At 42.4% G+C, this 14,650-nt stretch overlaps 1 protein-coding gene across 2 annotated transcripts in view; it reads left to right on the forward strand.

The window, feature by feature from the left end:
• Positions 1-2,458: 2,458 nt before the first annotated feature.
• Positions 2,459-14,650, forward strand: part of TMEM192 (transmembrane protein 192) — a 28,542-nt gene continuing 16,350 nt past the window's right edge. For both annotated transcript variants that reach the window (XM_008543716.2, XM_008543772.2), the window contains exons 1-2: positions 2,459-2,630; positions 10,081-10,227. In XM_008543716.2, coding sequence (XP_008541938.2) covers positions 2,604-2,630; positions 10,081-10,227 — 174 coding nt within the window. In that variant the 5' untranslated portion in view covers positions 2,459-2,603. The remainder of the gene's footprint in view (positions 2,631-10,080; positions 10,228-14,650) is intronic.

Below are 14,650 nucleotides of genomic sequence, written 5' to 3' on the forward strand. Positions count from 1 at the left end.
TTTTAACTTTTTACCCGGATATAGTAAATGTGACATAGTACTCATTCTTGCACGGCTAGGCCAAAACAAAATGGTGAGACAAAGATAGATCTTATTCTTCTTTTTCCTTCTAAATATTCACCGTTATCTTTCTATAGAGCATCCTTTTCTCCCACTCATTCTGCTTCCTGGAGGTCAATGTCTCCTACTGAACCACACCTCCTAGCCTGACAACCTCACTCTCCCACTAACCCCCTCCTATACAACTTTGTAAAGTTCAGAATTCTACTTCCAAACACCATTGCTCCCTTCTGGTTTATGCTGGATAGTTACAGATTATTCCTCCCCTAAAGTGTAAGCAAATCATTTAACCTACTACATACACTATCATCTTTTCTTCCCCCAAAGTTTTTTTACTTTGAAAAATTTCAACCTCTGGAAAGAGATTTGCTGAACTATATCGTAATATTTTAATGTATTATTAAAACAGTGACTTTGGGGGCCAGCCCCATGGCTGAGTGGTTAAGTTCATGCGCTCTGCTTCGGTGGCCCAGGGTTTCACCTGTTTGGATCCTGGGCAGAGACATGGCACCGGTCATCAGGACATGCTGAGGTGGGGTCCTACATAGCACAGCCAGAGGCACTCACCACTAGAATATACAACTATGTACTGGGGGCTTTGGGGAGAAGAAGATGGGAAAAAACAAAGATTGGCAACAGATGTTAGCGAGTTGCCAATCTTAAAAAACAAACAGTAACTATGTGTGTGAATAATGCTTCAGTAAACCTTAGACAAAAAAGTGACTAATATTTGCTGAGTGTTTAAGTAGAGACAACATTGGACCAAGAGCGTTACATGCATTAGTTCATTTAATCAAAAATCTCTCTGAAATTGGAACTAGAAACAGTTCTATTTTTATAGATGAGGAAACAGCCCTAGAGAACTTCAATAAAGTGCCCAAGACCGCACCCTTAGGAAGATGCAGAATTCAAACCTGCATAACTAATTCCAGAGCCCCGGTCTTAACCAGTATACTGTACCAGTTAAAGTATATGTCTTGACATAATAACTAAGTGCAATGTGTGAACCTTGATTGGATCCTGGATGGTGAAAAAAAGGCAACTAGAAAAGATATTTTGAGGACAATTTGGAGACTTTTTGCCATGGATTGGTTATTAGCAAATATGGAATTACTGTTAGTTTTCTTTGGTGTGATAATGTTATTATGGTTAACTAGGAAAATGTCTTTATTTTTAGACAATGAAGTATCCAGGAATGAATATCCACAACTTACTTTCAAATGGTTCATTTAAAAAATGCGTGTGAACATACACACACAGCAACTGCAGCATAATATTATCAACTGATAAATCAATGTGAGGCATACATGGATGTTCACTGTGCTAGTCTTTGAACATTTTCGTAGATTTGAAAAATTTCAGAATAAACTGTTGAGGGGGAATGCATGTCTAGAAAAGGCTCTTGAAAAATAATTCATAGAATCTCAGGACTATGAAATTTTAAGCATCTGGTGGAGTCTTATACTATCTTTTCCTTCGCTGCTATTTAAATGATTTTATTTCACCAAAGGCATAAACAGGAATACACTATACATAATGTACAAATAAGCATTAAAAAATATAAAAGTTTGGGCCAGCCTGGTGGTGCAGTGCTTAAGTTCACACGGTGAGCTTTGGTGGTCCAGAGTTCCCGGTTGGGATCCCACGAGCCAACATACCCATCACTTGTCAAGCCATGCTGTGGCAGGTGTCCCACATAAAACAGAGGAAGATAGGCATGCATGTTAGCTCAGGGCCAGTCTTCCACGGCAAAAAAAAAAGGAGGAGGATTGGCAGCTGATGCTAGCTCAGGGCTAATCTTCCTCTCTCTCTCTCTCTCTCTCTCACACACACACACACAAGTATGAAAGTTATTGTCTCTGGGTGGTTGTATTAACAGAACATTTTATTTTCCTTACCTTTTTACCACGATTGTGTACTTTGAGAAATTTTCATGAAAATTTTCTTTTTTAAAAATTCCATTGGAAAAATAACAAAGGCCCTAAAAATTCTGAACCGCTTCATTTCCCATGGTGAAATCTGTAAATATGTCATCGAAATTGGAATCTTTATTCTATCGTGCCCCTCTGGAGCGGGACCCTCGTATCCCACTAGAGTTTCAAGCCATAAATGGGAACCCTAGGATTCTACAGCTGCTTCTACCTAGCTGTAAACAAACACTAAGCAAGACGGAAGAAAGTTAATGTTTTAAAAAGAAGCAAGTGACAGGCGAAAATAGTTAAATTCTTGGACTTGGAACGCATGCTTGAAGGCTCAAGTCTCCGGCCAACAGCGGACCCGGGCGGAGACGTAGGGAATCCCCAGAAACTGAGGTCCCAGCTGCAGCCGCGGCTGCGGCCCACACTTTCGGTCATTAGAGCGGGACACGCCCCTCCCTCCGCCTGGGCCAATCGAGAGCGAGGAGGCGGGGCGGGCGCGGCAGGGGGTGTGTCCGGAGTGGGGGCGGGCAGGTCCCAAAAGGTGGCGATTTTCCTGGGCCGGCGGCGCCCGGGCGCAGGTGGAGAGGCCGCGCTGGCCGCTGCTTCGGTCTCGGGCGTCGGGAAATGGCGGCGGGGGGCAGGATGGAGGACGTGAGTGCGCGGAAGTGGCGGGCGGCTGGCCCCGAAATCCGCTTCTTCCTGTGCTGGGCGCGCTGGGCGGAGACTGCGGGGGCAAGCCACCCTTAACTGGCGCGGCGGGGCGGGAGGGGGCGCCGAGCTGAGGGAAAAGGCGCCGGGGCGGCGGGGTGTCCGCGACGCGCCGGCTCCGGGCTTATTTTCCCGGGGGGTGGCCGGCGTGGGCTGCGGGGCTGGGGGCGCGCGGGCGCGGGGTTCCCAGACGGGCGCCCAGCGCACGTGCAGCGCGCGTCTTTGATCCCGGAACTGGGAGCTTCACGTGACGCGCCTGGCCTGACAGCCCTTGCTCGGGGCGCGTCTCTGGGCGCCGGGCCGCTGGGCTCCGCGCGGACGCTCCTGGGGTGCGGGGGCGAATCTCCCCTCCTCGTGGGTCCCCTGCCTTTGCCCTGGAGGGCTGTGGACCTGGAGCGGCTGCGACACACAGGCCGGCCGCCGGCGTCCCACGGGCAGACCTGTCGCTGTCATCACCCGGAAACCCACGTTGGAGAAAAACAATGTCGTGATGTTTTGAATCTAGACATGGAAGGAATGAAAGGATTTTTAAATCTCCTTATTTAGATGGATCCAAACCAGATTCCTAAAAAAACTAGTGGCCTGGTTTACAGTGTATATAGTACGGAGTGATAGCGTAATTGCAAAAGTCTTTGCTTAAGTATATTAAAACATTTTTAGGGGAAACATGTATTTGTGCCCAGAAATAACTGGGTTGCCCCATTGACACATAATAAAATTTTTGCCCTGTGAAATGCGAATTTGACGCTTACATTAAAGCACTAATTTGGATTAATAAATTAATAGGAATATTTCTATGATCCTATCAGTGAATGAGGTGGATCAGGCAAGACACATGCAACATCGTTCAAGCCTTACAAGAGCTTAGATTCTTGTGCAGTGAGCGTAAATTATCTTGACTAAGACCAAACAACTTCTAACAATAAGACTAAAAAAAATTTCTTTTCAGTTGAGAAAATGGAAACTAACATTAAGACCTGGAAGTAGGTTTGAGACTCATATATATATATTTTTAAATTCATTGTTTCTGAATTTTTGAGTGAGATTCATGGGTTGACAATTTATGGAAAAAGTGAACATCTAAGAGGAAAATGAGAGACTTAAAAAAATGCATACGGCATTGCTTCTTGGTTGGTGTAAAGCTGCCCCAGGTTTTTCAATCTGTAGCCTTTAGTTTAAGGATGAGTACAACCCTAGAAATCTGTTTCACCAAACAATTACTTAGGAAGTTGCCTGCTTTTGGTATTTTGTGGATATAATTTCTACCATTCAGTAGAAAGCTAAAAATTATGGGCCATGTCATAGGCCCAGACACTTAAATGAGTTAAAAGGGGCAAAAGCTTTTTAGTCAGGGTTCATTGTTTGCAAGCAGTGAAACCGACTCTGGCTGATATAAGGAATAACGGGATTTATTTGAAAGGATATAGGGTTGACTAACATCTTGGCCTCTGAAAGGCCCTGAGCAAGGGAACTAAGTGACAGGAGTCCTTTCAGGGCCTGCCCTGGAATGAATCTGCCTCAGCGGTGGTCTCCCTTTGCTGTGCTGCTTGCAGAGAGTTGGATTGGCCCAACCCTATTTGGTTCCTTGACACCCCTAGGCCAGAGGAGGGTGAAGAGTATTGAAGGACGTTCTCATTGAGACTAAATGCAGAGAGGCAGATGGTGGGTCCCCAAAGGAAATAGAGTTATTGTCGTGAAAGAAGAGGGAAGAGATACCATGTGAGCAAAAACAGCAGTTCTCTTTTTTCGGGTAGTAATGTATTATTAATAGTGGAAATGAAGAAATTATTTGGATTAAGGAGTCTTCTCCTTTCCACCTTTCACTTGCAGATGTGAGTTGCAGAGAATGACAGGGTGCTGTGTGTGTGGTTATACTACGTTTCCTATAGGATCCGTTGGGCCGTGTATTTGCTATAGCCACCAAATATGTAGTGTTTACTGACTATCTAATAGGTGAAACAGAGAAGAAACCATATTATAGTCTCCAACCTCTTCAGTGTAGTCAGGAAAAACCAAAGGCATACACAAAAAAGGAAGTAACACAAGGCAGCATAAGAAATATTCCAAATTAATATTATGGGCAGTACGTTTTATGGGAGTTTTAAAGGAGAAAGAAAACACTTGGCAGGACAAGTTTTATAGAGAATGTAAGTCTTGGTTGGGACCTTGAAAGATGAGTTGATTGTGAAAAAAATAAGGGGATATTTGTGGGGCACTCCAGAAAGGTCATTGAGGCTAGATGAGAAGGGGCATGAGGAGGAAGTGGGAGATAAATAAAGTAGACCATTGTCTTAACAGTTGAGGTTTCAATGCTAGCTTTGTTTAAATTCCCAGGTCTCAAGTGTTCAAGATATTGGGCAGTCTTTCATTCACTTCACGCACACAGTGAGCACCTGCCATATATCCAGTGCTAAAGGTACAAAGAACATAGTATAATAGAGAGCCCTGCCCTTGTGGAGCACACCTTATTCCAACCACTTTGGTACCTTGTGCTTAGTATTCTGAGTTACAATAGAGATGTGTAAGAGTGTGTGTTCTTTACCAGCCAACATGAAGTAACAGGGACTAGATTTATTCTTCTGCCTAAAACAACAAAAAACTGTATATAATATATGAAACAACACTTCTTCAGATATTAGACATCAGGCAATGAAGCATAGTGCTCTCTGAGAGATGGGACACAAATGATGTGAACCCTCTGATTGCCCCAGCTTACTGCCTTGAGAGAGTTTGTAAACTGTGACAGAGGAAGAGGGACCCAGGCAGAGCTTCAGCGGACTCTGAGTTGAGGAGATGGAGCTAAGTCTGGGGAGACTGAGGCAACTAGAGTTCACAGGACAGAGAACCCCCAGAGGAGAGAGCCGCACCGAGGGAGAACTCTGAAGATGTGCGGAGTCCTCATGTATTCAGCAGAGTCCTGTTCTGTGTGTGCCTATGAAGAAACTTCCCGAGGTCTAGAAAGGACCCACTCGAAAGGATTAGAAGGAACAGTACTTGATGCTCACATGCGGCCAGGAATAGTGCCGATTACACGAGCCAGACTGGAAACCTCATAATTCACGGGGTATTAGGTAGAATACTCAGTGAGAAAGGCTTTGCCTTACTTGTGGGGAAGAATTAGCCCTAGACCAAATATGGTGTGCTCCCACCTAATAAGTCTTAAAAGCAAGACAAAAAAGATTGAACTGTTTCTAAGTAACTTAACTGCATCCCAGACAAAGCTCAAGAATATTTATAGGAATATAAAAGTGTCTAGCACCCAACGAGGTAAATTGTGTGATGTGTGGCATCCAGTCTAAAATTACCAGACCATGGTAATTATGTGACATGATGGAGGTGTGAGCTAATGCTGCTGCTGCCATGGTGATTGTCATTTTGCAATATGTAAGTGTGTCAGATCAACTCGTGGTACACCTTAAACTTACACAACGTTATATGTCAATTGTATCTCAATAAAGTGGAAAAAATTGTCAGGCATGCAAAGAGGCAGGAAAATAGACCTATAATAAGTCAGTTGAAACTGATTCAGAGATGACATGCTAGAAATAGCAAAGACATTAAATTATTATAACTGTTTTCTGTATGTTCAAAAGTTTAAAGAGACATATGGAAGAAATAAAATAGATCCAAGACAAACTTGTAGAGATGAAAACTACAATGTCAGATGCAAAGGGAGTAGGAACAGCGTTGAGGCATCAGAGAAGGCAGCATTTTGGCTGAGACAAGCATGTGACAGGTGGGAAGAAGAAGCAGACGCCCAGAGTTTGAAGGGGTTTCATGAGAGATGGGAACAACGAGCAGTCAGCATCAGGAGGGAGGGAGATGGCGAGAGGCGAACCCTGAAAGTAGCTTGGGAATGGATCGTAAGGCAGATAGGCAGACCAAGAATTCAGACTTTGTCCTGAGGATAATGGCAAGGTACCCAAGATCTGGGGAGAGAAACAGAAATGTTCATTTTGGAAGAACTCTGACTCTAGTGAGAGAGGTTGCTCAGGTCTGGAGATTGGAACGTACTAGCAAAGGCCATGAGAAATGATGAGGGCCTGGACTGAGGTAGAATAGAAAGGAAAGAACAGATTTAGGAGTTAGAATGGTAATGAATCTTTTGCGGGGAGCATGGGAAAAACAAGAGTTCGAGATAACAGTGGCTAATACTTACTGATTGCTTACTCTGGGCCAGGCAGCGTTCTGAGCACTTTCCTGTGTAGTAATGCTTTCTCATTTAATCTTCCCAACAAAGCTATGAAGCAGGTGCTATTATTATCCTCCTTTTAAAGATGAGGAAATGGAAGCACAGAGAGATGAAGTACTTGCCCACAGCTCAGAAGCAGTAGAACTTATATTTGAACCAGGGCAGTTTGTCTTAGGGGCCTCCCTTAACCACAGCACTTACTGCCTCTGGTCAGAGTGGATTCTCTCCACAGCTCTCTGCTGATGAGCCCTTGATTAGTCTTTGATGCTACCATAACTGAGTTAGGGAACGCTGCAAGGACAGGCTTTGAACAGTCATTCATCACATGTTCTCTGAGTGCTGACCATGAGTCACTGTTGGGCGCTAGGATTACAAAGACAGAAGTGGGGAGTTAGTGGGTCTCCTGAGGTCTAGTGGGGAAGACAGGCAAGTAAGAAGACCATCACAGAATAGTATCAAACGAGGTGAACACAGAATGCTTGGGAAGACCTGGAGGGGTGGCATGCTCCAGATGCTTGGGTGCCCAGAAGGATGCATGAACATTAGCTGAGCCAAGAGCTGTGGAGGCTGGGACATCTGCTGACTGAGAAAGAGCTGGAGGCAGAGGAGTCTTGAAAAGAACAGAAATAATCAGAATTGCACCATGAGTTATGACAGACAGGAAGCTATGTAGGCATTGAGTTAAAAAAAAAAAAAAGAAAAGCCCTGCAAAGCAGTATTCAATGCCTGAGATTGGAAATCAAGAAGCCCACCCTGGATCGGGGTCATGCCCCAGGTTACTTTATTATCTCTGTAATCAGAGTGCCCAACAGCCATCACTTACACCATTTGTCCCACTCTCTACCCCTTCCAAAGTCAAGACCCTTATCCTCTGTCTCCAAATCCTATTCTCAGGCTTCCCCTTTTTCCCATGGACTGTTCATTTCGCTCTTGTTCTAGTGCAGTTAGCTAATCTACATTTGTTGCATCATCTGTGCTATTCCTTTGCTAATTTATTATGTACTTCCCTGTAGTATTCTAGGCACTATATTCTATTGTATATTCTTGTTGTTTAGTTCTGCAAGCCTTTGTTCATAACCTCTCTAATGAAAACTGTTGATGCAAATCAGTAATCAATCTATAAATCAAAATTGGGGTGAGTTTGTTATATGAGCCAGTCTGAGGGCTATATAGCCTGAGCGGATGACCTTCCCTAAGGAAGGAAGCACTCCGAAGAAGTGAGGTGGACATCATGCTTCCATACTGTCTCAGAACAAGGAACATGCATCAAATATGACAGGAATGTCTCTTTGACTACAGTCACAAGATGTTTTGCTAGCGTAGCATGTCAGTGGGTCACAAAATGAGCACAGTAGGTCAGTGGTCACAAGATTTACAAGTAGGTGAGTTTGACCCTTAGGTTCTGGGAAGAAATGCTTATCTATAAAGAGATACTGGGGGCCGGCCCCATGGCCGAGTGGTTAAAGTTCTGCGCATCCACTTTGGCGGCCCAGGTTCGCAGGTTTGGATCCCAGGTGTGGACCTACTCCACTCATCAGCCATGCTGTGGAGGCATCCCACATACAAAGTAGAGGAAGACTGGCACAGACATTAGCTCAGGGCAAATCTTCCTCAAGCAAAAAAAGGGAGGATTGGCAACGAATGTTAGCTCAGGGTGAGTCTTCCTCACTAAAAAAAGAAAGAAAGAAAGGAAGAAATACTGATATGGGAGGGAGGCATACATCCCTGTCTTTAAGGGCATCATTCTTTGCTTTGGCATATTGTAAATATTTAAAGCAGATGTACAGTGCATGCTGGACAGACCATGTCAGGCCATTCTGGAAAAAACAGTCAGGCTGAGTTGGTTTTTAAACCAAATGGCTTCTTCATATACCTCCATATGTTAACATTTCTTGTTGCTTTTCATTTATTCATCACAACATAATCTCCTTTTGAACAGAGTCTGTCTTGTGTCCTTTTATCTCAGGCACAGTGCCTTATATATAATAGTTTCAGTGAGGGTCTGAGACTGCGAGGTCGCTGTATGCACTGGAGACCTGAAGGTACTGTTCCTGTTGAGACAATACGTTTATCATGGCTAACTAGACTTTGAGGTTGCAGCTCAACCTTTGCTGGCTACTTCAGGGAATGGCACCTAGTTGTTTTCGCTAAGAATCTGGCATCTACACACTAGTCTCCTCGAGGGTCTATCTGTTTTCATTAGTACTCTAAAATATTTCTGTCATAGTTGAAAGTTTGTTTTAAGACCCCTTAGTAAAGCCTCCACCAACTTTCCAAAATTTTGTAGAACATTGAGATATAGTTTAAGAGTTGCAGCTGTAGGGGAGGAAGACAATTCCTCTACCCTCTAGGTCCTTCTGGGGTCTATGAATTAAAGTGACATGAGACAGAATAACAGGAGAAAATCAAACAAAGCTTTGTAACATGTATACATGGGAGAAACCCAGGAAAGCTGAGTGACTCACCAGAATGGCTGAAGACACCACCTTAAATACCATTTTCAACTAAAGACAAAGGAGGAGTTTGGGGTTAGTGGTTTGGGACTTCAAGGGGGAGGAAGGCAATTTACATGGAGATGGAAATGCAAATGGGCCAACTATAGACAATGTGACCTGAGAGACACATTTTCATTACATTGCTATTATCTTATGGTATTAGCTCCTTCCTGGAATAGGCCCTTCTATTTTAAATGCTTTTAGGCAGTTAGGGGAAAGGTCAAAGTTTCTTTCAGAGTCTTTTGTTCTAAAGAATAAGCCAAAGAGACACATTTTGGGGTGGCCACTTCTCATCCACCACACAACCATATGTAATTATTTTATCAATAGTATAAATAATGTTAAGTCAATCTCCAAGTTTTGAGGGCTTGAAGAAAATTATTTGCTTTAATCTCATTATATATTACCTTGTTTGAAGATAAGTGAATTAAGATTTCCTCTGCCTGTTTTAATAATTGTTTCCACCAATTTGTATACAGTAGTTATCTAGAGGTTTATGGTGTTTTTTCAAAATTGGCTTCAGATAGAGAGTGTGTTTTCCTGCCTCTTGTGTAATGGTAGCTGTTGGTACACCAACTGGTAACCAATGGTACGTAACCATTACTTGTGTAATGGTTTTTAAAGCTTTATGGTTTAGTGGATTTGTCTTAGAAACATAATCCAGGAAGTGGTAATTATAGCTTGCTTGTTTTTTTCTGCGCCCTAGGGTTCTGTGGATCTCACCCAGAGTGTTGAAGATGACCCCCTTCTGGACACCCAGCATCTCCCACATCATTCATTACACGCTCATTTTAGGCGCAGCTTCCATCCTCTTCCTACAGTCATCATAGCAAATCTTCTCTCGTTAATACACGTAAGTTGGCTGGGTGAAAGTGATCCATCCAGAGGTGATATTCTTAAAAAATACACAAGCTCTTCAGAGGCCAATGTGGCTATATCTGTCAACATTTAAAGTGTGCATACTTTTTACTCACATCTCTGCTTCAAAGAATTTATTGTAGGCCTATCTGCACACGTGTAAGGATACTGTTTATGATAGCATGTTGTCTATAATATGAAGAGACTGCAAACCACCACCACTCACATGACACTTCATCTGTCCCAGCCATTTGAAGGAATGCTGTGCCACAGTTAAAAGGGAAGTGGGGTGGATGTGTATGTATTAATGTAGACTAGCCTTCACAGTTACATTGCTGAGTAGAAAAAAGCAGGTTTACAGCAGTGTGTCCAGAATGTTCCTATTTACAAAAGGGAGTCAAGAGGGCTGGTGTGTATGTGTGTGATATTGTGATTTGTAAGCAATATATATCTTTGGTTATTCAGATGACCGAAATATATTTCTCATAGATGTTTAGTCTTCGTCCACTGTTCCTGGCTTACAGCTTCCAAAACCCTTGGAATTTCCTGAGTGATAGGAGCAATGAGACCGTCTTTTGTTATAATATTTGGGCTCCTGTCCTCAATTCCTGAAAATGCTTCAGAGACATAAAGGTGAAATGGGTATCTTGTTATTCGTAGCAAGCTCCTTTCCACCACAACTCGGTTTATATTAATGAGATGACTTTTGCAAAGCACCTAAGGATGGCGGCTGGTTGCCAGGGGAACCAACCAGCTTTCAGTCCCTGATTTCAGGGAGGGGAGAAGGGCTAGAGGTTGAATCAATCAGTCACCAGTGGTCAGTGATTTAATCAGTCATGCCTGTGTAATGAAGCTTCCATAAACGCCCAAAAGGATGGAGTCAGAGAGCTTCCAGGTTGGTGAACCAGAACCCTTCCGTGTGCCAAGCCCCAAATTCCATGAGGACAGAAGCTCCTTTGTTTGGGACCTTGCCCTGTGTATCTCTTCATCTGGCAGTTGATTCATATCCTTTAATATCCTTTGTAATAAATCGGTAATCTAGTGAGTAAATGGATTTCCTGAGTTCTGTGAGCTGCTCTTGCAAAGGAATCTAACCCAAGGACGGGGTCGTGGGAACCTCTCATTTATAGGCGACCTGTCAGAAGTACAGGTAACAGCCTAGATTTGTGACTAGTGTCTGAAGTCCAAGGAGGGGGTCATGGGAACATCTGGTTTGTGGCTGGTTGGTAAGAAGCACAGGTAACAAGCTGTGCTTGCGGTTGGCATCTGAAGTGGAGGGCAACCTCTGGAGTCTGATGCTGTCTCTGGGTAGATGGTGTCAGAATTGAGTTCAATTGTAGGACACCCAGCTGATGTTGAAGCATTGCTTGTTAGTGTGGGCGACTTCCCCCACCCTTCTCCCCCCCCGCCCACCACCACCCCACTCGCAGCATTCACAGGCCTTGGAATTGTTACATGAACCTTTTAACTAGTGTTAAAGACCCTTTTTCTCAAGATTGGCACCTAAGCTAACATCTGTTGCCAATCTTCTTTTTTTTCCTTCTTCTCTCCAAAGCCCCCCAGTACATAGTTGTATATTCTAGTTGTAGGCCCTTCTGGCTCTGCCATGTGGGACGCCACCTCTGCATGGCTTGATGAGCAGTGCCATGTCCGAGCACAAGATCCAACCCCGTAAACCCTGGGTCACTAAAGCAGACCATGAGAATTTAACCACTTGGCCACAGGGCCAGCCCCAAGACCCTTTTAACACTAGTTGGCACTGAGGGCCTCGGTGGAAGGCACACCTAATATATTTTATTGTTTACTTTTCATACTATTTGAATTTTTTTTTTACCATGTGCATATATTACTTTTCCCATTACAAAAACAAAAAAGATACAGATAAATCCATATATCTTGACACAAAAATTTATCAATTTGTTCACACCTAGGAAATAATGTTAAGCAGAGAAATCAGGTTACACCAGAACAATGTGTATAATGTTGCCCCATGTATATGATAATAAAATTACAAATGTCTGAGGATTTTAAAAAGCGTATGTGTTGCAATGAGTAGATAAATAAGTCCAGATCTGATACACAGCATAGTGATTATAGTCAGCAATACTCTATTATAAACTTCAAAGTTGCTGAGAGACTAGATACCTTAATTTTTCTCAACACAAAAAAGAAATGATACTATGTGACGGGATAGAGGTGTTAGCCAGTGCTTCAGTGGTAATCTTATTGCAATATATAAATGTGCAAGTTGTACACCTTAAACTTACACAATGTTACATGTCAATTATGTCTCAATAAAAATGAATAAATTCAACATCAATAAAAAAAGACCCCTAAATGAAAACAAAAACACACACATGAGCAGTTCTGTTGTAGGCTTATCGATGGCTCTGCTCCAAGTCTGTTTCATTTCCTCCCTTTTGGTTATTGCAATCTGAAGCCCTGGGTGTTATTGCTGTTTTCTGCTGCAATATGGAAAGTCAAGAGGGCAAATTCTTGCCCCTCCCTGTGTGTTTATGAGGACAGTAAATGTGGTTGATGAACTCACTCGGCAGCTGCTCCAGTGAGGTGCACTGTGGGAGACGAATTCAGAACTGAGCACGTTGAGGAGAGCCGTGTATTTGTTTTCCTTGTGTGGATCTAGTAGGTTGGTTTGGTTCTGCCATGGCTTCCTGGTCCCCAGATATCAACCAAAGCACTTCTTCCTGGTACCGCCACATGGCAGAGGTAGCCTCCTGGTCCCTGGATTTTGGCCTGTTTTTCTTCTTTCCTTTTACTTTTTGTATAACATACTCTTTATGTATATATGTCACATGCATACACCTCTTTAAAAAACCTTTTTATATTAAATTGCATGCCTTTGATACTATGGGATTGATTGTCCCTAACTTTAGGACTAAGAAAATCTTATGTTAAAGAACAAGAAAAATTAATGTTTTTATTTTTTACTTACATGAAATGGATCAGTTGGATTCAATGTACAATGTATTACTTCATAGGGAATATATTGACTTTTTGAGTTTTTGCTTCATGGTGACATGCACCTTGAGTTACTGTAGCAAATATTACTGCTCTTGACAAATCACTTTGACAAATCACATATGTTTTACCTAGATTTATTATATAAGATTGCTTGCTATTGGATGCTTGGCGATGGATGCCAATGATAGCATTTAAATTTTTCTTTGATTTTTTAAAATGCAGAATAATACTTCCTTATTGTAACAAAGTCTTACTGAAGTGTACAAAGATTAAATCATAATCTTCCCTTGTCTCTGCTTCAGCCCCTCTCTCTGAGTTAATAAATGGGGCCAGTTGTAGCTCTTTCCATTGCCTTTTCTTAAGTGCATACAAATATATACAAAAAGATTAGCATATATATAAAAGGATTTCCCCATTTCTTAAAAAAAAAAAATTGGATAATACTGTATTTATTACTCTACAGCAGTGTTTCTCAAATTTCAGCGTGCATCAGACTCCCTGGCAGGCTTGTTAAACTAGATTTCTTGGCCACACCCCCCAAAGATTTTGATTTAGCTGGTCTAGGGTGGGCCTGAGAATTTGCACTTCTAACAAGTTCCCTGGTGATGCTGGTGCTGTTGGTCTGGAAACCACACTTTGATCTACAACTCTACAACTTACTTCTTTTAATCTTAACATGTCATAGACATCAATCCAAACTAATACACAGAGATTTAGTTAATTCTTTTATAGCAGAATATAATATTCTATTATATGAGTGGATGTACCTTAATTTATTCAAGCAGTCTGCTATGGATGGACACATGTACTTGGGCAATTTTCAGTTTTTTGCAAACATAGAGGATACTGCAGTAAATATTCGTACCCATATGTCCTAGGCACTAGTGCTTTTACTTCTGAGGGATAGATATTTCCAAATTATTTTTCAACAGCAATTCCCAGACCAGTTAGCAATATATGAGGGTGTCTGCCTGTATTTTGGCACCAATCTTTTAAATTTTTGTCAATCTAATTGGATAGTTATTCTTGCTCTCTTACAACTGAAACAAGAAATAAACTTTTTTAAGCCATGATTCTTATTAGTTACCTTTGACACGCTAAATTAACTGTTGTTAATGTTTTCAGTAAAAGAGAAGTGGGCAGGAAACTACATTTACTGTTAAGTACTCATCTCTGTTAGGTGGGATTTGGGATGATTTTTGTTTTCTTATTTGTGATTTTATACTTTCCAAATTTTCTGTTTAAAACATTTGTAAAAAATGGCAAAAAATGTGTTTTAAAAGTCATTTATAAAAATAAGATAGTGATAGGGGCTGGCCCCGTGGCCGAGTGGTTAAGTTCACTTGCTCCGCTGCGGTGGCCCAGGGTTCTGATCCTGGGCGCGGACATGGCACTGCTCGTCAGGCCACGTTGAGGCAGCGTCCCACGTGCCACAA

Source organism: Equus przewalskii, chromosome 2 (assembly GCF_037783145.1).
Source record: "Equus przewalskii isolate Varuska chromosome 2, EquPr2, whole genome shotgun sequence".
Classification (NCBI taxonomy): domain Eukaryota; kingdom Metazoa; phylum Chordata; class Mammalia; order Perissodactyla; family Equidae; genus Equus; species Equus przewalskii.